Raw genomic sequence first — 23300 nt, 5'->3', positions numbered from 1 at the left:
TTGCATCTTTGTGAGGAAAGTACAACATAATATTTATAACTGTAGTACCAAAGAAGTACCTAGTGCTGAGAGCGGCGCCACTCTTCTCTTTCAGCTACATATTTGGCGCTGTGACCATAGTGACAGGGGTCGTGGGTGTCTTCATTGGCACATCCATCGCAAGGAGACTAAGAGACAGCATCCCTCATGCAGACCCCCTGATCTGTGCGGTGGGCATGCTTGGCTCCTCCCCCTGCTTCTTCCTGGCCATTGTGTTGGCGCACAGGAGCATACCCGCTACTTACGTGAGAACACTTCTCTTTCTTAAATCACAGTTTGAAGTTCTAGATTTTTAGGTACTTCTCAATTGCATGTTTATGATCTCACAGGGGAATAAGAGAGTACTGCTCAAGTAATAAAGAGCTGATAAGGTCATTACAATGGTCCTAGGGCTCAGAGGTCACACACTTTTGAAGAGAAATCCAAATTAAAACAAGGCAAGAAGTGTTGGTTCAGCTGCTTAGATAAAAGTATAATATCTACAACATATTTCAGGGAAGCTTCATAATGGTTATTGAAAGAAGCAAGAAATGACTTTGCCAGAAGGAGGTAAAATGAGTTCCTAAACATTAACTTGCATTTAGAGTATAAGTCTATTTAAATCAGAAGGATTCAGGAAAACAACCACTCCATAAAATGCAGTTTAGAGACTGTACAATAAATATGTTCTATAAAGGTATAGAACAAACACAGATATTTAGTTTTCTTTAGCATTGTCTCCAAGGTGATCTGCCTCAGATGCAGATATGACCTGAAGCGATTTTGCCCTAGTTACAGTTTTCTTAACGAATGTTTGGCTTGATTTAAGGCAAACCCAGCAAGTGAGCTCAAAGATCACCGTTGCTTGTCTCCTTTCTGTCCGCCCAAGGTGTTTATTGTTTTTGGGGAGACACTGCTGTCTCTGAATTGGGCTATCCTGGCCGACATTTTACTGGTGAGTGTCTCATCCATGAGCTGAGAAAAATTAGACCGTAAACATTAACACCTGGTTTCACCTGGTAATTGTTGGAAAACGGGCGTTTTAACTTTGCAGATAACTTACACTAGACCAAAGTTAGCTGATCATATTTAAAGATGATCCGAACTTGCTCTGCAGATTCTGCACAGAGAGTGCACACTGGCACATCCTGATGTAATTATTCAGCTTAAAGTTTTACTGAAGCAGGAATCTGACAAGAACACAATGCAAAATGGTGATGTTGTTACAGCATTCCCAATTCCTCTCTTCCAGTATTAGCATCAGGGACTGCCTGCGATACTCTGTGATTTAGATGAGAAGTTTCGTAACTCCTAGATATGGGCAATCCTGTGCAGCTTTGGGGTTCTGTACTGGTTCTGTTCTGTTTGGGGTTCATCCAATACTTCTCTTCCAGTACGTTGTCATTCCCACCAGACGGGCTACAGCAGAGGCCTTACAGATTATGGTGTGCCATCTCCTAGGTGACGCTGGTAGTCCTTACCTCATTGGCATAGTAAGTCTTGTTTTAATGTTCTTTTGATTTGCTTTTCACAAGAGTAAGCGGTCAGCTTACAGCATCATTCATGAGGGCATGAGACAGGACTGCACAGCCCTCCTCTACCACAGTAATACTAGAAAGAAAGAGAAAAAAAATCACTTTATTAAGAAAGGAGATTTTCAATACAAGTCCAAAGGGGCAACCAGATCTTCGAGAAGTGCTCAGATCTCGAGTGTAGACCATATGTCAGTTTTTCCAGAGGTAGAAAAGCAACAAGCAGTACCTTCCAGAGAGACCACAGCAGCAAAATACAAAGCACACTACATAGACAGTCTGAATCTTTAAAGGAACAAGTAATAATTTATTCCATGCTAAAAAGAGAAGAAACATACTGTGGAGTCTTCTTCACGTTCTGAAGGTTAATTATATCTCACTGCCAGAACAGATGAATAAGATACCAGCATGGTAAGTCTATATTCGTGTCTGCTGTGGCTTCCCCCACGCAAGGTTTCATTCTGAATTTATCACAGCCTTTAAAAAAAGTCTCACCTCACTGCAGCAACACAGACTGCGGCACATCACCGAGTCTGGGGGGACAGAATTGTCCTTTAATCATTCACACTTTCTCTGTGCTCACACTCACAGGGCAGCCCAAGTGGAACAATGAAGGAAAGCCTCTTTCTGTCTCTTTTTCTCAGGTCTCAGATGCCCTGAGCAGCAAGAAACCCAACTCTTATTATTGGATTTTCCGCAGCCTGGAATACAGTTTCCTGTTGTGCCCTTTTGTCGGGGTCCTGGGGGGCTTCTTTTTCCTTATGACAGCTCTGTATGTGACAGAGGACAGGAAGACCGCCCAGCTTCTGACATCAGGTAACACTCACATGAAGGAGCTCTTCATTAGTCTCCATAAATTAGAATGTAAGGTTGCAAAAAAGAGGAGACCATTTGGTCCTCATATGGTTTGCTAGCAACTACTGTACGTGAATTGAGGATCCGATCCAGCCATTTTTTTGGAGAAAGTCAGGGTATCGGGTTTAAAAACCTACCTGGGTAGTTTTTTGTTTCCAAACCCCCACAATCCTTTGTGTACAGAGGTGCCTCCTGTTGTCTCAGGCTTAAATGCTCTTTGATTTAGATGGCTGTCGTGTTGTCTAGATCGTGCTTCACTGTTCCTCTTGATGAAGTCTTCTCAGTTGACTGTCAGTGCATTGGAGGATTTTAAATACAGTACTTGAATCAAGTAATCTTCATTCAGGGTTAGGGTTAGATTCTGTTCTTTTAGCCTGTCAGCATAGGACATTCCATTAGTCCAGAGAACTGGGATATAGGCAGTCAAAGCTGCACGTGATATTCTTACTCATGCATTTTACAATTTTACAATTTTACATTCTTACTCATGCATTTTACAATTTAAACTATTATCAAAAGAGTAAGAGAAAATCTGTGCTATTTATGATACTTTTAAAAGGTCTTTAAATTTTGCATTGATCATTCTGATCTCCCCCAAGATAAACAATTCAGCTCTCTGAGATCATATCAGAAAGCTTGCATCTCTGCACAGCTGTATCATAAACCCTCTGATGGTTTGGTTGTTTTCTTGCAGAAGGAAGCATGTGGCCTTAGGTGATAAAGTGATTGCATGTTAGTGATACTCTGTTGGAGAACCTGAAATAAATGCACACAAACATGGGGAGAACATACTGTACCAATTCCACACAAATAACACCCCAGGCCTGTGATTGAACCCAGGGCCAGCACTGCAAACCAAGCAGTGCTATCAACTGCACCTGCATGCTTGTTAAACTATTATTTGTTTCCCAGCAACACTGTCCCCTAGTGGCTGCCTGACATCAAAACTATATCCACTTGAAGCAATGTTATGCATTGGAGCTTTTTTTTTTTAAAAAGCCAAGTAATATCACAGGCATATCAGAGTATCACAGGCATTTAGGCTTCTCCAGGGGAAAAACAGTGTCTCTCGATCCCCCTGAAATGCAGTCTGTTGTATCCTAGGAGGAGTGGCTGTTCAGGCCACCAAGATGAGATTTTGCTTCTTTTTTGGTTTTCTTTAGGCGAGGTGCAGTCATCAATGTAAAGCTTTGAATTGGATCTGACAGCTGGAGCTTCGTGTGCAGCTGAGAATACCCAGCCTGGGTAATTACCGAGGGAACAGGAGTCTGGGTCTACCAGGCCTGCTGAAACCCTCAGGCAAGATTGAGAAACTCGGTTCCTAGCAGAAGCGTACCTGAGCAAATGACTGTTGGCTAGTCCAGATGAACTCCTGCTGCAAAGTGTCAAGTGTCAAACTGTGCCAGAAGCATTTGCAGGATAATGTAAATTTACTCATTACTTCTGGCTAGGCTGGAACTGGTAACCTATATGTCTACAGCAACTGTCTGCTATAAGGCAAATCATATGAAGTGGTTTAACTGAAATAGTAGTACCCTAGGTGTGCAAAACTATTTTTATAGTTTAGTTTTTTATATTTTATCCCTGTCTCAACTATATTTTTAAAATAAAACTTTACATTATGCTTTTATCTTTCAAGACTCATATATTTCAAGCTCAATTTCTGTTGAACTCTGAGGACGTGTTGCCTGTGCCCTGCACTTGTGAGTTAGTTGGCTGCTTCTTGCAACAGGGTGCCAAAATAGAGGCAGCCAAGTTGGAACTGTCTAAGCCTTCAGTCTTCTGCATCTGCTGAAGACTTGCAGCCAGAACTGTCAAAGAACAAATCCTGCTTATGGACCTGTGATTGACAGAACTGTTTTCCTGTAGACAAAGGCTTTTAATGGACAGACAAAGCCGGAACCCATTCCTAACCCCAGATTTGAACGTCCGTTTCCAATAGGTTAATTAAACAGACAGAGGTGTTACCAACATTTACCACATAGTGGCGCTGTTGCACAGTAGAACGTTTGAGATGCCAAACGAAGCAGCTCTTTGTGTTAAACTTTGCCTTTCACTTCCTACTGGGTGAAGCCTCATATTTATAAACCGAGACAAAAAGATATAATTTACGCTACTGCTCCTTAATCCCTCTCAGACAAAATAGCTAAATTGTTGCTTTTCATCACCAAACTGTGCAGAATCTGCTCACTGATGAGATGAAAGTTGACAGTGCTTTAACATATATGACAGTATCTTTTCAATTAATGACAGTTATACACAAAAAGGTATTGTAGATAAATACAAATTCTTTGTGCAATAAAAATAAAAATGAAAAATAATTGAAACTATGAGCTCAGAGCACACAAAGAGCTTATGTTTTGATCCAAAATTGTATTATTGAAGTCAACAGACTAGTTTAACTCAATCTGTTTTAATAGAATAGTGTTACATAATAGTGTTCTGTATTGCCGAGCTAAGATGCAATCCTCTTTTTTATCAAAATAGTCTTACCAGACATATGAAGCAACAATCCCACTTAAAGCATTCAAAGCAAAGGTCTTTTTTAGGGAACTAAAACACATTACAGATTAAAAAGTTCCATATCTTCACTGATAATCTCTAAAGCAATGATAATCTGCCACTTCAACGTTGCTCCATTTCACTTTAATTAAGTGACTTTTGCACTAATCACATCACTAATCACATCATTTTTGTCACTTATCTTTATTAATCTATATGACTAACTCTTTAATTTTTCAGAGCACTATTTGTGCCCATTCTTATCTCGAGGCACGTTGCAAGAAAGATCTGAGTGACACAGCAGGGATTTGAACCCACAATCACGTCCTTATGAGCTCAGAAATCTGAACACTACTCCACATCACCTCTGTTTTTTGTTTCATTTTAGGCATTTAAAAAAAATGTTCAAAATTAAAATTTAAAACCTCAGCGAAGATGAGATGATTAATGAAGCATCAACATAGAACGCACATTTGTAATAAAATTATTGATTAATAGCTCAAAAAGAAAAGAACGATAGGCTGTACTGTATGAGCTGTTAGACGTATACAAAAACAACCAAACAGCACTTGATAAAAATAACCCATCTGCCTATTCTCTCCCAAGAGCATCAGTTTTCTATTTCAGAATTGAAGCTGTTGCTGACCTCTTCATAACTTTCCTTTCATAGGGGAGACTGGGGATTGAAATAGCTGCCCATTCCTCACCTCCCACTTGTAGTGCTGTCATAATTTTATAAGGAAAGCTGGACAAACTGTGGGTTCTCCATCAAAGGTGACACTTGTCTGCCAGTCAGGCCAAAATGCAATGACCATTCGGTATAGAAGTGTCAACAGCAAGTCCATCTCGACCTTCTGACCTTGTCAACACATGTGGAAATGGACAGAGGGCTTCCCTGGGCCTCATTCTGTAGAGCTGCTGACTGGGGCCAAGCTACTCAGAGGAAGGATGTGCAGGGCTGTAGGCCAAGGGGCACAAAATACAAACATTGCTCTAAAGTAAGATGCTTCATTCTGGGTTCTAGGAAAGGCATACAGAAATACGAGGCAGAGTGTTTGGGGGGAGGGTGTGGACTGTATCAGTAGCGTTGTTTTTGCAGAGATGCATGTGTGTGAGCTTACTGCAGCAAATTCACTGAAATTGAAAAGCAACAGTGGCTCACTTGACACCCAATGGACTGTTATTACAGGGAGTTTTTTGGAGTCAAACCACACTTGTCGCTCACAGTAAAGAAATTTCAACATGATTTATCGGCACAAAGTCGCAGTAAAGAAATTTCAACATTACTCATCGGCACAAAGTCACAGATCTTCCTTATCACAGTCAGTAAGACTGTAAATAACATTAAAAATAAGCAAACAAGTAGTGTAACTAATCCATTTAACCTTTTTTTTCTTTTTTGACTGCAATTTATTCATGGCATGGTGTAGATTAGGATGTATTTCCTAAAGATGGATGTGGAGCAGGTATGTTATATTTAAATACAGGTCAACTCCAGCAAAGTCAGGCAAGTCATTCTTCAAGACAAACTCAAGATGGTGACCTTGCTTCTTCTTCTTCTGGTGTCACTTTGATTTTATATTAAGGTTTTTGGTTTCTTTAGAATTTTCTGGTATAGTTTTCATTTACTGCCCGGAGAACAGTTCTGGGTACCTAAAGGACTCACTGGGCCAGACCCTGCATTCTATAGAAAGTACACTCCAGGGAATTAGAAAACCTTGAGCTCCATTCTTTTTGCACTAAGTAATAAGTTAACCTCTAATTGAGAAACAATAGCTATTGTTGCCATGTTCTGAACACTTTATCTGAACAGCTAGACATTTCCTCTCTGCACATTCCTTTCGACAGGAAGCAACCACAATTGCTAATATGTTAAAGTCATTCCACCAGAACTGCACATACATTAAAGTCAGACCAAAATCTAGTCTGTCCCACTTCTCTAAGCAGGTCACAGACTTTAGAACAGTGTCTTTTTCCATTTCTTTTTTGCCATTTTCAAGTAATCAAAACACCCATTGCCTCAGCTAAGCTCGACTTCTTGATTTTAGGATGAGAAAGTATCCCTGAGCCTGTCTGCTTGACCAGCTCATACATCTACAGTGGTTAACCAAGAGCCAAACTGAATCACAACTTGACCTGCTTGCCAACAGCAAATTCCAAACATGTCATTTGATAAAGTTCACATCCGATCTTGGAAGAGTGGCATAAACCATCTCCAAGACCTAGACGGTGAACCACACGTGGTTAGAGAGTCAAATTATCATGAAATTGATTGTCAAAGTAATGAGATATATACACAGGACATTCATTCTTTAAAAAAGACACTTTATACCAAGTAACACTACATCTAAAGCTCTCTTTTCTCATCATTCTTTGAATCTATATAACAAAGAGAGCAGGTGTCAAGCACCTTGTGTATAAACCATGATACCATGAGAACTGTTTTACTCCCCCTGGCTGGTTCTGAAACCAGTAGCCACTGCATTCCAAATGAAGTTAGATGAGTGTTTTGTAAAAACAATTCCACAAGAAATAAAAAGTGCAAAACAAAACCTACATTCAGAGAGCACTATATGGGGCAGCAGCCTCCCCCTAGTGTGTCAAGAGAATCGCTGAAGCTGATAAAGCTTACAGGGTCTTTTTATCAATGAGAAGCTATGGGAAGATACAGTGCTGCAGTATCTACTGGCACCAGCAACAACACCATTGTAGTACTCAATTACTAAGGGAACCAATGGTATCACTTTAAGAAAGGCATATTACACCTTTTGCTGTTTTCCTGTTAATTTAATTTCTCTCTTGTTTTGTGTTTATAAGTAAGTAAGTAATTGCGTGTTTCTGTTTCTGATTGCGAGCTGCATGGTGGTGCAGTGGTGAGCCTCGCAGCTCTGGGGTCCTGGGTTCGATTCCGAATCTGCAGCGTTGTCTCTAGGTTACCTTGTATTTGTGTGGGTTTCCTCCAGGTGCTCCCGTTTCCTCCCACACTCTAAAGACACGGACGTCAGGCTCCTGGGGAAATTGGTGCTGGTGTGAGCTTGCTTTGTTTGTGTCTGCGCGTACCCTGCCAGGCCTGGGGTGCTCTCTGGGTGGAGTTAGTATGTTCTCCCCATGTTCAAGTGGGTTTCCTCCGGTACTCCGGCTTCTGAAACGCTCCCATGGTCTACAGACTTGCTGGTAGGTTCATTGGCTTCTAGGAGGACTGGCCCTGGTAAGCTTGTGTCTGTGTGCCTGCCCTGTGATGGACACAACAAAGTTAAAAAATCAGTCAAAGTAAACTCATTCCTGATTTAAATACAAGGACCTGTGTTCACCACAAATGTTTCAGAACAAAATTACAGAATGAACTACATGTAGAAGTGATAGTCCAAACACAGATGCAAACACATTAAAGCAGATGTTGGTAATACTGGGGTCTCCAACCTCTTCATTAATAATTAATGATAACTATTTAAGTTAGACAAACGAGCAGGTGTCTGTGAAAGAGTGGCTTCCCCACCATAGCAACAGCAAAGATAGGAAACATTTTATGAATGAGTGCCTTTTAGATATAATACAAAATTAGATTCCCTGCAGAGAAGACTGTTAAAACTACTTCAGAGTGTACAAACAAGCACCAGCCACCCAAGACCTGCTTAGCCTTAAACATTTGTGAACAGTGAGGAGATCTTTGGATATCTCTCTTATAAGTACAAATGGCTAGAGCAGTGCGATTAGCCAACAAACACCTCTGTCATCCTTTCACCTGCTGTTTTGATAACATAATCTTCATAATAACACCTTGCACCAAGCTCCAGATCCTCCAGACAGAGCGAAACAGAAGATGCATCATTAATCTAAATGCCGGCAGATACCAACCCACACGGGAATCTAATTTTTGTTCATGAATCACAGGGTAACACATCCCAGCCCTCAGAGGCAACCGCTATGAAATCATACTAATGTGTAATGAAATAATCTGGGAGGGCCTAAACTGAGGTTTTGTCTTGAACATTATTACCAGCTCGTTACTGATTAGACGCCTAATGATCGGATTCCTCAGCAGTGACGCTGATTTCTTTTTCATAGGGTTCAAATGGAGCAGCACTTCAACAAAACAACCTGAGGAGGTCAGAGGTCACCGCGCCAGTCATTGCTGGCCTCATGCTGAGAACTGAGCAGCAGTGCTTTCAGTTAGTGCTCTCTATTTCTTCTCTTCAGCGCACAGCAGTACATACCAGCCACCACCCCCGGCCACGGTGTGTAACATATCAGTTATAAGCCAGGTGAACTACCTCACGAAAGACCATAAACACGGAGAGCCACATCTGCGGCCACTAAAAAGCGTCTGTTTCACATGAAGCAGAACTGAAAAAAGAAATTCATCTTAATTCCTAATCTGCTTTGTTACTGAGCTTCTTACTGTTAAGTTCTGCAAACGTTTTGACAAAAGATTGTATAGAAAGCTGTGATCCAACCACAAAAAGGGAGGCTTCAATGGAGCATAAGACCTCTCACAGAGCTCTCTGAGCTTGAGTCATAGGATGTATTACTAGAGGTGATACAGAGTGCCATGTTTATAGCATCATCGAATTCAAAGCATGCTGCAAAATATACAAAAAACATTTTCATTTCAAAATTTAAAACTAGTGTGACCTTCACCAATTGCACATCTTAGATATACTGTATGTTGAAATTGATTTTGTAAAACAAAATCACTCCGGTAAAAGACCCAAACCACCAAACTTATGGTATTGTGTACAAGAAAATCGGAGGCAACAGAATACAATAAAGTATAATAGCAAAATGCAATATACTGTATGCAGTTTGAAACATTACTTAGGCAATGCACAAATTCACACCAAACCAAAAACTTTCAAAAATACAATAACGGTGTGAAGTTTTTTAATAATTCCTGTCTCAAGGAGACGGGGAATAAAATCTCTTTACACAGAGCTCAGCAAGTAAAAGCTCAAGCTCAGTCGAAGGCAGAATGAGGTGACCTGCTTCTGCAGATCGAAGAGCTCATGAAGCCACACAGTTAGGACCCAGCTTGGAGCAGCCAAACAGAACTGAGCCATGAGCTGACCACAATCCCAAAAACCTGTATAGGGTACATGCAAAGGAGACCAGAAAACAGGGAACACAGCAGTGCCTGGTTTCAATAGATATTATTTTCTTTGCCACCTTCAGATGATTGAGGATTTAGTGAACATTTGCCGTGACAAATAACTCATACCAGCTTTCAACATCTGGATACACACTTCATAGAACAATGCATAATACAGACGTTGGCCAGGCTTCTTCCTACCGTCCGGGAAATTCGAGAAAGCTAGAAAGATTATTTTCCCATATATTGTACTACAGTAACCTTATCCAAGAGGGGAAGGAATTGTGAGGGAAAGGTGTCTTTTCCCTGGGTCTGTTTTTCCAGGACCTCACAGAGACTGGTCTCAGTATTGGAGCTAACGCAGATATCCATTTTTCAGAAAGCTGAAAAACAGCAGGTCAGATTCATGCTTTCTCCTGAGCAGGGTTTGCATCAGTTTTCCTTTTTTTCATAACAGGAAAAAATCAGTGCAATTGTTACAGAAGTAGAAGAGAATGTGAGAAAATAATCAAAGCTATTTGTGACTCTGTTCAGAAACAAACACAAAGCACTAGATAAATTGTGGTGCCAAGTTTTTGTGTTTTGCACAGCGAACAATGTGTAACAATCATCATCCTTCTTGAATTTTCTCTTAATATGAAACATCATGAATATTTTATAATACTTTTTGCATGTTCTTATATATCATTAATGTCTTTGATATTAATTATGCATTTTTCTATTATACATAATAATATATATATTTACACTTAGAGAGAGAGGTGAGACAGAATACATGAATAGTCAATGTGTGTTATAGTGTTGCTACTTTTCAATTATGAAGGAAGATTCTGTTTTTCCCTAATACTAGTCTGATGGCATGAATGACTGATTAATACCCCATATGGATCTGTGTGCTGTTTAGGGTGCAGTGTAGTTTTAATTTTTAGCATGGAAAAACAACCATGTGAAAGCAGCGCACAGACTCTGGTGATCATTGATTTCATTTCAGATAAGAATTCCTATTACACATGAAAATGCTTATACACACTAATCAATATATCTATACTACATAAAACTCTTTAACATGTGGGGCCCTGTAATGGACTGGTGTTTCATCCATGTGCCCTGTGTTTCTAGGAAAGTCTCTGGTTTTCCATGGAATACCCAGGAATGAACTGGTAATAAACCGCTTTCAAATAATAAAGGGAAGGATAGTTCATACAGGCGCACTAGACAGGATATTGTCCACATGATACAGTCGGGCATGTTTACTGTGGGACTGAGGATTTCCCTAATCCACTTCCGGATTTTAGGTGACTTGTTTTTCCTTCTTGTCAAAAGACTCCAAACTTATCAGGCCCAGAGGTTCATCCTGGCAGACATTGTGGCCGAGGAGATAAGCAGGGAGAGGTAGCTCCGTTATCACCCAGCTCCAGCGCAGCGCAGTGGAATGGTAGAAAATCCACCGCCGCTGATGTCGGAGGCAGTTCTTAGAAAAACAAGAACACAGCATGCAGAGTGCGTATCACACACTGCCTGCTCCCCTTCGGAGAATCGGGCAGAGCTCAGCGAGCACAGCAGTGTGTCTTTGCAGTGTCGTTTGAATATCCTGCTCACATGTCATTCCCCCTCGGCTTTTAAAATAAGAAGGGAAGCTTTCAGCCCACTCACATGCAATCTGCATCTATCCCAAAGCCTTAAGGTCAGTGCAGCACAACAGCACACAGGCTTTATAACAGCTCATCAAATCCAAACCTGCCTCAGTCACTCTCACCAGAATCTGACCTGAACTTTGATGGCAAACGTTTGAGCTTGTTAGATATGATTAATGAGGTTTTGCTAGGTTTCTTTCAGATCATCTTTCAATCAGCATACGGTTCCCTTTCCTTTTTAATTTCTGAACTTGGTGCAATGCATTATTTAATCTCAGCAAATAAAAACACACATGTTGCATTGTGAGAGAGGCCACCTTCACCTCTGCGTCCGGAGTCTGAGCGACACCAAATGGTGTGCAGAAAATACAAATAGGGCTTCTGGCTTCATGGAGCTTCTATTCTGTGAGCAAAAACTTATGCAACACTTGGCACCTTCTCTGAAGCCTAAACAACTTACTTACAAGTTTATAGCTACACCATCGATTAGTAACTGGAATCCCATCGATCATAGAAGGCTCTGTGCCACACTGAGCTCAGGAGAACAGAGGGAGGTGGCACTCTGCCAGCCCTAACTGGTGATCAACTCAGGGTCCACTATTGTTCCCATTCAGACGAGAGAAATCGCTGACTGCTCCACTTGCTGTCGTGCTTTCAGTGCGTCACAGAAGCACAGTGACAGTGTGGCTGCTGGCACAGCTGAGAGCTTGGCTGTGGTGCACTGTGGGATCCTCAGCTCAAATGAATTACTCAGAGTAAATGGATGTTGACACTTTTTGCTGCCGATAGCTCTCGCTGCTAACACATACAGAACGCAATACACTTGTGTAAAAATGGCTTCATTGAACGGCTTCATAGGCTTGTTTTTAAGCTGACGTGGATCAGCGGCTGGCATTGCTGCCTCACAGTGCTGGGGACCTGGGTTCAATTCCAGATTTGCAATACCGTGTGCATGGAGTTTGAATCTGCATGAAGTTTATATGATCTCCCTGTATTCACTTGGGTTTGCTCCAGGTTCCTCCCACAGTCCCAAAGACATACTGGTAGATTAATCGGATTCTGGGGAAAACGGGTCCTGGTGTGAGAGTGTTAGTGTCTGTGTGTGGGCCCTGCGTGCTGGTGACCTGTCCAGGGCGTGATCCGCCTGCTTGGCAGGATAGAGTCCAACTCCCCAGTGACCCTGAATTTGAAGAAGCAGTTAGAAGGAGGGATGTTGGTTCAGTGCAAGCACTGGTGTTTTTCTAGTGTTTATATAGTATGTGCAAACTGTTATTTCTAGAAATATAGCCTCCGATTAGCACCACTGCAAGAGAGATTGACTTCTTTTTCAACAGCTCAAGAAACCCAATATCTTTTAAATAATATTTAAGAGCATAGATATGGAAACCAAAGACCCTTTGAGGACTCTTCTTTTTGTTAAGAGATTATTAACGGTGTTCAAAGGCTAGAAAAAAACATTCACATTGAAGTACTTGTTTCAAAAAAGACAATCTTGCTGAGGGTGGATTTGGATAGTTTCATCTCTGGTCCCTATCATGTTGTTTTGGGTCTCTCAGGGAAGAGGGGAATGAGCCGGTCCTGTGGAGAAAGCAGGGCTTCCCCCTGTACCCACACACAGAACAGGGGCACATGTGGTCTTCTGATGGCCCCTGTGCAATCTGGCAGCAGCTGAGCCGTCTCCGTCAATAGCAGCAGATGGCTGAATACTGCGAGGGCCCGTCAGGAGCTGGAAAGGTCATTGCTTGCAGGTGATGATAGTTCTTTATATACAGAGTGTGTATAAAAGGAAACACGGACTAACTGGAAAAATAAATGGGGCTTGAACTTCAGGGATCAGTCAGGACTGGTCCTGTCTCCTTAGGTTTAAAGCTATTTATAGGGCTAAGAGACCCATACTGCAGGGTGTTTCGTCACCATTAAAAGAAGTGAGTTATTCTGTGTGGGTGAACCAAATCTTGGGGGTATCGGGAGAGAAGGCTACCACCTAGTTAAAAAAAAATCAATAGCAACAGTATCACAGATGTGTACAAAAACATTGTTGTGCTGTGAGCTGTGGTAAAATGAATTGCTTCATGCATAGACAGGCTAATGGAAGTGTTTGTCAGGACAGATTAGTGCACAAAATTGAATCCCTGGGTTTTTTTGCAGCCTTTCATCCATCTGCCTTCCTTGTGCTGCACAATCGGAAAGCGTGCTGCGTGTCATCATAAACATCCTTTCTCCTGTATTAATTCCAATTAAGTCATCTGGAAGAAGGCAAAGCCACTCCTGGATTTTCCCAAAGGAGTGAACACTCTGCGAGGCCATGATTAAAGCCCGTACATTTTCATTTCCACTTCCCTAGATTTCACTGCATTTCTACAGCCAATGTACCTCAGGGAAACCTACAGCAGTATTTGTGCTTTACTGTGCACTCACCAGTCTAAGACCAAAACATCTCTATCCTTGAAGCAAATTGCTCTGCTTGGACAATTTCAAAGAGGCACAGAGTATCACTTTTTTTCTTAGAGCAGGTTTCTGTAGCTCCAGTCCTGAATAGCTCTAGTGTCTTCTGGTTTGCTTTCCAGCTGAGCTCTGAATAACCTAATAAACAGAAGTAAACATGCTTCTCAGATGTCTACTCACTGAGGCTGCCTGTAAAACCTATAGGACTATGGGTCTGCAGGACCAGGTTGCAGACCTTAAACTTAAGATTTGGCTTTGTGTCAAAGCAAGGAAACCCCACTTGAGCTTTCTTCACTGCAGTCACCATGTGGTGAACAGACCTGTGTTAGATGCACCTCTCTGCAATAACCCTTCAACCTGCCTTTGTGCAGTAATCTTGAATCCATCCATTAAGTGTAGTGTGTGTAAAGAGAACTCATCCCAGCAAGCAACGGGTGCAAAGCAGGATATACCCTGGATGGGACATCAGTCCATTGCAGGGCACACACAAACACAAACACTCAATCCAGGGCCCGTTTTCCCAGAAGGCAATGAATTAAGCACCTGGCGGATCACATGTGAACACAGGGAAAACATACTCCATACATACAGCACCCCAGGCTCGGAATCAAACCCAGGGCACCAGCGCTGCAAACTACTGCACCACCATGCTTCCGATATACTTGTCAGTCAGTTTTTTGGGGGAGTTTCATCAGTCGTGATGTGCAGATATGACTACATAACAACAGCAAAAGCTACCGAAAAAAAACAACACAAGCATTTGGAAGCTATGGGGGAGCTGCCAATTTAAAGAACTTACGATGTTGAAATGACTTACTCATGCATCAAATTGTATGAATCACAGCCCGCTATACAAATAACAGCTTAACTTACATAACTCTACCACCTACAGCTTTACAAGGCTTTCTCATGCTGAAATAGGTAAAGTGATTTAAAAATCTTACTGACTTTCTGAACTTCTTAACTCAGAATGCCCAGTCCTGCTGAGAGGTCCAGAAATATCCGAAGTCTCCCACACAGCTACTCATCTTTCACCTTGACATCTGTCCAGGAATGCAGAGCAAGCTTCTTGCAAGAACCTGAGTATTTTTGTTATCAAGGAAGAGGGGTTCCCTTTTTTTCATCCTAAATGTCTTTACTGGTCTTTCCATAATGCACACTACAAAAAAGACATGATGTTTGGGGCTCAAGACAGTGCTCGGAAAGGAAGGAAAATAATCTGAAGAATTCTGCAGTCAACAGGAGAGAAATGGAGTTAATTGAGGAGAAGATGCAAAGGGGAAAAATAAATCCCCGCCTGCAGACAAAGGAGGTAGTAGGTTTATCATTCCAGATTACAGATGATGGCACCAACGGAACTGTTTTGCTTTAGGTTACTACGCAACAAAGTGGGCAAAGACAGAATGAAGCCAAAAAGAAGATCCTGTGAAAGACAGGCTGCCCAGCGAAAGGACGCTTCCTGGCCTTAGATCATCTTGAAAGATGTTTTTTTTTCTAAAAGTCCTTCAACTAATTCAATACATCCACTCATTTCCTCTATCCATTTACTAATGTCTTTCAAAATACACCAAAACCATATCTTACCAGGAATATAATCAGTTATCCCTAAACTGAAGAATATAAGCATCTAGCCCCACGTTTCACGAGCATTCAAGCTTCTAGTTTACATGTCTCAGACCAAGAAAAAAAAACAGCCACAGTTCTTCAAATTGAAAAGCACCCCAGGGTTCATAATTGAAACAAACTAGCAATTGGATTACATTTAATGCACGTGAATAAGTCACAGTACAGTGCTATGTGCTATGGTGTAGTCTGTGTCTTGGATAGCACCAGCCAGCCATTCCACAGCCGTATATCACAATAAGACACCAGAGAGAGAGATGATCTTATTAAATGCTGGTAGTATTCTACAGTGTGAATCACTCCCTGGAAGCTGCTTGGGCTGAAGTACAGTAAGTGCTGAACAATGGGCTCAGTGATGGATCTGAGGATCTGCAGTTGCACCAAGGGTGCAGAAACAAACTGCACACCTGTTCAATTCCAGGATACTTAGACAACACATCCACAGCTTCATGCAGCAGTTTGATTTGTATGTATACTGTATGTGTGTGTGTGCATATTCTCCCACATTCTTTAGTGCAGTAAGGCTAAAGGACAGCAGGCTTATTTTCATGCAAGGGTGCATGAAAAGGTTTGGTATTTTACTGCTTCAGAGCATGCATAATCACATGGATCAGGTTTCTGAGACAACTTAGCAAAGAAGGAGCTACGAGGCTAAGCAATGGGCCCTGGGGTTGTTTGCTTCTTGAAATTCCAGTCTAGAAATTTAGAGAGAATAGGGTACACCCTGCAAAGATTGACGGCAAAAAAAAAACCTGGGTGAATTACAGGCAGTCGCTCTGAGACAGATGATTAAGTACAAAGTGCAGCCGGTGCTGACAGCCTGGTCTTGGGAGAGGGAGGGCCTGAGAGCTGCAGTCACTGGTCATCATCAATTCTATGAAAGATTGAAGAGAAGCAGTGGAGCCCCCTGCTGAGACAGCCGGAGCATGAGATCACTTCGGGACAGAGGCGTCTGCAGCTCAAGCTAACTGCAATCATCTGCCTGTTAAATGGACCGATTTCTGCCTTGGAAAGAAAGGTCAGAGGACCAGGACACATGAAAACAGCCCAGATTTTCTTTGCTAGTACCGGGGCCAGACCAGTACAGTTTTACCATGCAGACATACTGTACGAATAAATATACATATAACCTAGAAGAGAGCAAGTCAGTGAACAAGTGTTTTTACACTTGGTTCCTCCATTTTGTTTTTGATTACAGTAATCAAGGGATTCAAGGTTGTGCAGATTATTCTGGTTTACTATAGCTTGTGTGTACATGACTTTGGAAGCTAAGGCCCACACGGTTTCAGTAGTTCCCTACCGCAAAGGGCAACGAGAAGGACAAGCTGACAGCTGTTTGAGGAACAAAATCAACCATGTGGCTTTGGTGTCTGTGGCTTCCAGTAGCTCTTTATGCTGAGCCAGGTCAGCATGAGTAAAATAGGGAAGTGAAAAACTGTAGAGAAAAAATAGCCTGCTGTTTTTCCAGTGAGAGGGACAAAACAACAATAATACTGGCTCCAAAAATATATCTAATGAGACCTGCAGTATACTCAGCCTTGGAGCCTGATCTTGACATGTTCTCAGGTTCTCAGATGTTAACCCAGCCTGGGACAGGTTAGTAATGGGATGGGTGACCTCTAGGGAAAACAAAGTTGCTGCAATAAATGGTGTCAGTGGACCAGTAGGTGGCACTCTTCCATCTGGTGAAACAAACTGATTTCTGGCTAATTGGTCATTACAAGTTCCTTGGCACTATGAGTAAGAGTATGCGTTATTGTCATGGTGTCTTGGTTAAATTATACTGTGCTGGCTTGCTCAATGTGGCCACCCTGTGTTTTTCCCTTAATTAAAATAAATGAGTATATCCTCGCCTTTCCACAAGATGTGTAGTAGGGTGGTGGGGCTTTTGTGTAATTGAACTGAAGTGTTGGATGATGTAGGCCCCCTTCTGCATGTGAAGCTCTTTGTAATTTCTGAATTTCTTACAAATTCTCAGATTTTGCTTTGCAGCAGATTTTGTTCTGGTGTACGAGTAGACCCTTCACTGGATCCATGGACTGAGGTATAGTCCCTCCTGCCCTAAGCTTCCAGAACACCTTCTGGGCTGCTATAAACCTTACTAGAACAGGCTTTCTAATAATCAATATATGGTCTAAGGGTAACAGACCCTTGCAGAAAAAACGTGCATGGATACACTGCTTTACCTTGACCTTGAATATGAGCTACTAACAATTTAACAGGTTAATATGCTACACCTGTAAGCAGTTGCTTTCTCTGAATATAACTCTCTGATATACAGATACATGTTTACAAAACCCCTCTGTTGATGTTAAGCCTGGAAAAAAGGTGCATTACTGTAGAAATGACTACTCTCAGTTTAGTCAATAGCTACAGTATATCTTAAGACCTCTGACCTGTAATATAATAGGGGCCTTGGGTGACGAGGGTGAAATTGTATTTTTTATTTTACCTTTCTTTGAGCCAGAAGAACCCAGTGGCAGTCAGTTCTTTCTGCTTTGAAATCAAGTGAATCTCTTCCAGAGGATTTGCCTTGAAGTGTTGTGGGTTATAAATCAGACACCTCTCTTGAATACTGCTGTCTCAAAGTCTTGGATAGAATTCTCTTCACAAAGGGAACAGGTTGTGTTATTACAAATGCATTTGTTCTCACAAATGTGCTCATTATAAATAATCTAGGAATAGGAAGGAATCTGAGACCCGAATGGGAGGAATAAGTGAGCTTAACAAAGACTTGTTTGTCTATTTTCTCTGGTCTTTAGATAAGAGTCTTTTCCCTTTCTTGTAGGGAAAGAGTTATTCTTACTTCTATAAAGGGTGATTTTCTTTTCTCAGAAGAATGATAAGAAACAATAAGACGATGAAGATTTCCTACCTTTACAGCAGATTTCTCATTATTATTATTGTGTAGAAACACTCAAAATAATAAACCCTGTAAACTGGCCTAACTAAACATTGTGTATACATTACATTTGTTACAAAGATTTGCACTGTGACAACGCGTATTCTGCTTTTATTTATTTAAGGTTTACTTTACAGTAACTAGACAATTAAGTGTTCTTCAACTAAGTCAAAGGCCAAGTTGTGTGTTTAATCGCGAAAAGAAAGACTTTTACAAGTTCTTAAACTCTGACCTCCAACATGTTTATTGCTAGCGGTTGCCTGCTGTAATGTTAAAACCAGATAAGCATGCTCAAAAGTTCAAAAGAAACACCGTGTTTATTAAACCCAGCTGAAATTAGATAGCTGATGTTTTCAAGGTTCTGGCTCTACTCGATGGACTTCATATTTAATAAAGAAGAGAGGCACTGGTGACCGTGTGCAGTGTTGGCGGTTCGTGAGAGTACGAACTACATTGTACAGCAGCGTTCACGGGTTTTCATTTCTGTGCTTTATGGTTATAAATATATTCATATTTTCGTAAACTAAAACGTGCATGCGTGCAGCTAAGTGCTTGCCGGTGAAGATGCATTTATCACTTCAATGTGTCGAAGGGACAAAAACATGTTAACATTGACTAGCTGCGATTTTGATTTTGAATTCATGAGGTCTTCTTTGTGCAGTGTTCAATCTGAGGGGGGTGAAGCAAGCGCTGTCCAGGGTACTGATACTGTATCTCCCTAAAGAGAGCCCCATTCGAGTGTACACACACCACCTCAACGCAATGCACATGTACATAAGACCCTGCTCGAAACTTCGTTTCACTCTTGTTTCGGGACAAGCAGACAGGAGACGAAGCACCGCTTGTAGGCTTTGACTTTGACCCACTGTTCTAATTAGCAAGCTCTGCAAGTTGTTTTTTCCCCCCCAATGTGCGGTTACTATGTGCCTGCCAAGCTATAAAAAAACAGTCTGCGTTTCAATGACATTCGGCACATATTAAAGTATGTGCTGCTTCAGAGGTCCAAGGCATCAGTATCTTCAATAGTCTTGAAATGTATTATCTGTAGTCGTTGTTGGAATAGAGGTTTTATTTATCGTTACTGGGGTATGTGCTGTATTACTGACGAGAGGGTGTTTTATTTTATCAAGCGGCGATATTTATCTACAAAGACTGAAATGTATTACAACCGTCGCTCTAAAACTCTGGAATTTCCACACTGTAGTGAATTGTCTTACTTGGAATTCCATTACGACCGTCTGCAATTATCTTTCGGCCCCTTCAAAATAAATATCCAAATTACAAAGAGAAAAGGCGAAACTCAGAATTCTTCACTCACTGTTCCCGAACTGGAGTGAGAGGGTTTCCGGTGCCGATATTAACACATTGTGATTTACAGCTTTCAGTTGCAAATAAGCAAAGGAATACCCTTTCCCAGCCCATCTCAAGACTAAGCCCGTCTTTCCATGTTAAAATCACATGCCTTACGCCGCACACTTTCCAACTTTTTTATTTTTATTTTAATGACTAATACGCCCTCAGGACGTCTCCGCAGATTGCTCGTGGAGTAACCAAAGCATTTAATTGCTTAGTGATAATGTGAGGGCTGCACTGTCCACACAATGTATTTGCATAATCTTTTCTACCAGGAGGCAAACTCTTTCAGACAGCAATATTTTGTTTATGTTATTTTATCGTCAGTTTATGCCGTGCATACCGACCCCAGCATTTCCATAAAGCTGTGTTTTCTTTGCTGAAACAATGTAATCCTAAATCACATTGTTATGAAGTCAGTTATTTATAGACCACCTACGGGCTTTAGAGAGATCAGGAAACAGCAAGATAAGCATAGACCACCATATATTGTCTCGCTGAAATATTTACAGGGGTTTGTGTGTTTGCTTTTGGAGGGTGTTTGTGAAACTCTGTAATCAGATGTTGCCTAAGTGCTAAAACAATAGGTAGATAATGTAAATATATTGTCCAAGGGAAATCAACACACTGGGCACATACGCTGTTGGTCCTATATTATTTATTTTACAAAAAATATTTCTTGGCATTGTCCTCAAACAGCGGGCGACAAGAGTGACTCGTGTGGATGTCTGCGCTGCTGTAGAGCTTGATTTAGAGTCCCACCGAGGTGCTCGGTGCCGCACTGCTGTGACGTAAAATTCATATGGAATAGCAGACCCTCGCGTTTAGGGAGGGCTATCCAGTAGGACGCACTGCATACTGCATTAATTACTGCCTCCGCCATGCGGTGCACTTTCCAAGTCCCTTATTTAGAAAGCTGCTCTGCTTCCAAGCCTCTCACCAAGCCAATTATACAATAGCTGCTATAATGCAATCTGGCGTAAAGCTGAACCGATATGGCCTATATAGGATCTAGACGTACTGTACGTCGTTGCACTTGTACTGAAGCACTCAAAACATTAACCCACACCTTGAAAAATAATCATCCTTTACGAATACCTAGATTCATAATATTGTTACTGTAAAGGACGTTGTCTGTGTGTGAAGCTGAAAGCGAACTACCACCACGCTCATACAGTAGAGCTGCATTCAGCTGTTACTGTACTCTGCGCCCTCAGTGCTGCCTCGTCTCGTCTCCTCTGAACCCTCCTTTGAGGGCTCGGATTTTGATGAGGATTACCTTGTACGTTTGAACGACGAAGAGCACATTATTAGCGTGAGCCTGTTCTGTTTCAGAGCGAGTAGATTTTTACGCTCTTTCGCCGCCGCAAAAGAGGATGATCAGGGAAAAAGAATTAACGAAGTAAAAAAATAAACTTTTAAGGTATCAGAGGGGGACCGCGGACGAAGAGCCACTTGTATCATCATTATCTTCATAGCGTGCAAGGTCAGTGTTAGGTGTTTACAAGTTTGCATTAAGAGCATACGCTGCATTTGAATGCGGCTCAAAGCCCGCTTTGAGAGGAGGAGTCTATCTACACACTGCAAGCTTTTCAGATTCACTCCCTTCATACCCCAGCGAAGCAAAGCCGGTCAGACTCAGCGATCTCATGGAATGCCAGTGTACCGCGCCGTCCACACAAACATGAGCCAGGACGACCGCCCCCCTTCAGCATATTAAGACAGCCGTATCTTGGTCCATCTTATTTTCCTCCCTGCGGTTCCCGTGGGGCTTGGTGTCTTCTTCTGCCGGTGTTGGCTGTGAGCTGCATTCGCTTCGTTCGCGCTGCCGGCTGGATTTCGTGACAGACGGAGACGATGTGTGTGGAGAGCGATGGGTGCGAGATCGAGGGCTGCAGCAGTTCGGACGAAGTGCACACGCTGTCCGGCAGGATGAGCCCCGGTCTGAAATCGAACCCCGATCTTCATCCCTGCAAACCGGGACAGAAATTTCGGGCTGCGCTCCTACGGTGCAGGTCTCCCGTTGCCGCCGCTGGGATACTCAGTTTTGGAAATGTGCTCAATTATATGGACAGGTACACCGTGGCAGGTAAGTTTTCCCGTGTCCTAGTATACACTGTTCCTCATCCACGGCTCATGCCAAGTGGACCAGTTTTCTGTTCCGTTTCTTAAGTTGTAATATAGTGAACGAGGTTCACCAAAAACCAAGAATAACCAAGAACCTTACCACACTCCAGAATACAATTCGTGCCCGTTTCCTTTCGCGTTTTACTGTATTAATTTCGCATGGTCAGTTGGCTGAGAGTAAACAGGTCTAAGTCCAGTTTAAGAATACCAACCCTTTTTTTTCCCAAAGATGGTTTAAAAATTAATAGAACTGAAACATATAATTAAAAACATTAGAGCTGCTTTTTTTCTAACAGTACAGGAAAGGTTCACCCGTAGTAGTGAACAGGAGTATCATGCTGTGCGAATACTGTACGCCACTGGGGCAAGGCTGTAATCAATAAATCCCAGACCCACCACGTCGAGACCTAGTATTTATATCTGAAGTACAGTATTTTCCGATATTGCCACACAAATAAAACAAATAGACATTTTTTGGTACATAATGTATGCCAAACCAAATAATAAGAAATGACAATATTCAATTTTGAAATCAACCAGATCAGAGGTGACAAAAAATGCAGCAGCAACAACAACAACCGTACTTCTGTTAGAAACTCTGTGATATACGAGATGGGATTTATACTCTGGCAGCCGGGTCTCTAATGGTGGGATATATTTAGGTTCATATTATTAATACCTGGGTCTTTAAAAACACAGAATATCAAGCACCATTAAACGTTTCATCATCAGAGATTAAACCTTATTCGGAAATATGTCGTTCATTAGAGAAGTCACGATGCATTAATCATGTATGCGTATCTATAGGCTTATCCACAACATGTTGTAGCTTCAAACTCCTAACACTCTTATCAAAGTGAGGATTTTAGCGATAAAAAGCTTTCCCTTTGTAGACATCGCTTTAATACAAAGCTTTTTAAAATCAGCCAAAAGAATGTCGTTTTCATTTTTATGTGTTGATTTATTTAAATATAAGAACCCAGTGAAAACGCATAAAGCTCGTAATAGACGAAAAGAATACTTAACCGACTGTAGTGCCTGGCCTGCTACCACATTCTTCCAAAACAACATCAGCAGGACATTTTTACCTTTCAGTCCTTTGAAATGTGTTGAGAATTGACAGATCCAGCGCGCTGCAAAACTTGAAAGTTCAAGCAGGCTGTCCTTTGGACCTAACAAAACATTTCATTCACCTCGTTCAACTGCTACCCGATCTCCACCGG

At 41.7% G+C, this 23300-nt stretch overlaps 2 protein-coding genes and 1 long non-coding RNA gene across 4 annotated transcripts in view; 2 read left to right on the top strand and 1 right to left on the bottom strand.

Moving 5' to 3' along the window:
* The window catches only part of spns3 (SPNS lysolipid transporter 3, sphingosine-1-phosphate (putative)), a 10535-nt gene extending 6507 nt beyond the window's left edge, over positions 1 to 4028 (top strand). Inside the window, exons 9-13 of the mRNA XM_069184131.1 lie at positions 95 to 284; positions 908 to 973; positions 1413 to 1511; positions 2195 to 2366; positions 3569 to 4028. Coding sequence (XP_069040232.1) covers positions 95 to 284; positions 908 to 973; positions 1413 to 1511; positions 2195 to 2366; positions 3569 to 3591 — 550 coding nt within the window. The 3' untranslated portion in view covers positions 3592 to 4028. The remainder of the gene's footprint in view (positions 1 to 94; positions 285 to 907; positions 974 to 1412; positions 1512 to 2194; positions 2367 to 3568) is intronic.
* Positions 1507 to 23300, bottom strand: LOC138225123 (uncharacterized). The gene is made up of 3 exons (XR_011183696.1): positions 23166 to 23300; positions 7845 to 8140; positions 1507 to 1629 (listed from the first exon to the last, which is right to left on the bottom strand). It is a non-coding gene; the product is annotated as an uncharacterized lncRNA (long non-coding RNA).
* spns2 (SPNS lysolipid transporter 2, sphingosine-1-phosphate) overlaps positions 21157 to 23300 on the top strand; it is an 89755-nt gene continuing 87611 nt past the window's right edge. Inside the window, exon 1 of one of the 2 annotated variants that reach the window (XM_015367774.2) lies at positions 21157 to 22039. In XM_015367774.2, the coding sequence (XP_015223260.1) occupies positions 21808 to 22039 (232 nt within the window). In that variant the 5' untranslated portion in view covers positions 21157 to 21807. The remainder of the gene's footprint in view (positions 22040 to 23300) is intronic. The other variant, XM_006640829.3, reaches the window with a different exon arrangement.

This window comes from Lepisosteus oculatus, chromosome 26 (assembly GCF_040954835.1).
Source record: "Lepisosteus oculatus isolate fLepOcu1 chromosome 26, fLepOcu1.hap2, whole genome shotgun sequence".
NCBI classification, from domain to species: Eukaryota; Metazoa; Chordata; class Actinopteri; order Semionotiformes; family Lepisosteidae; genus Lepisosteus; species Lepisosteus oculatus.
The sequence above is the reverse complement of the archived record's forward strand: the minus strand, read 5'-3'. Positions and strand labels throughout refer to the sequence as shown.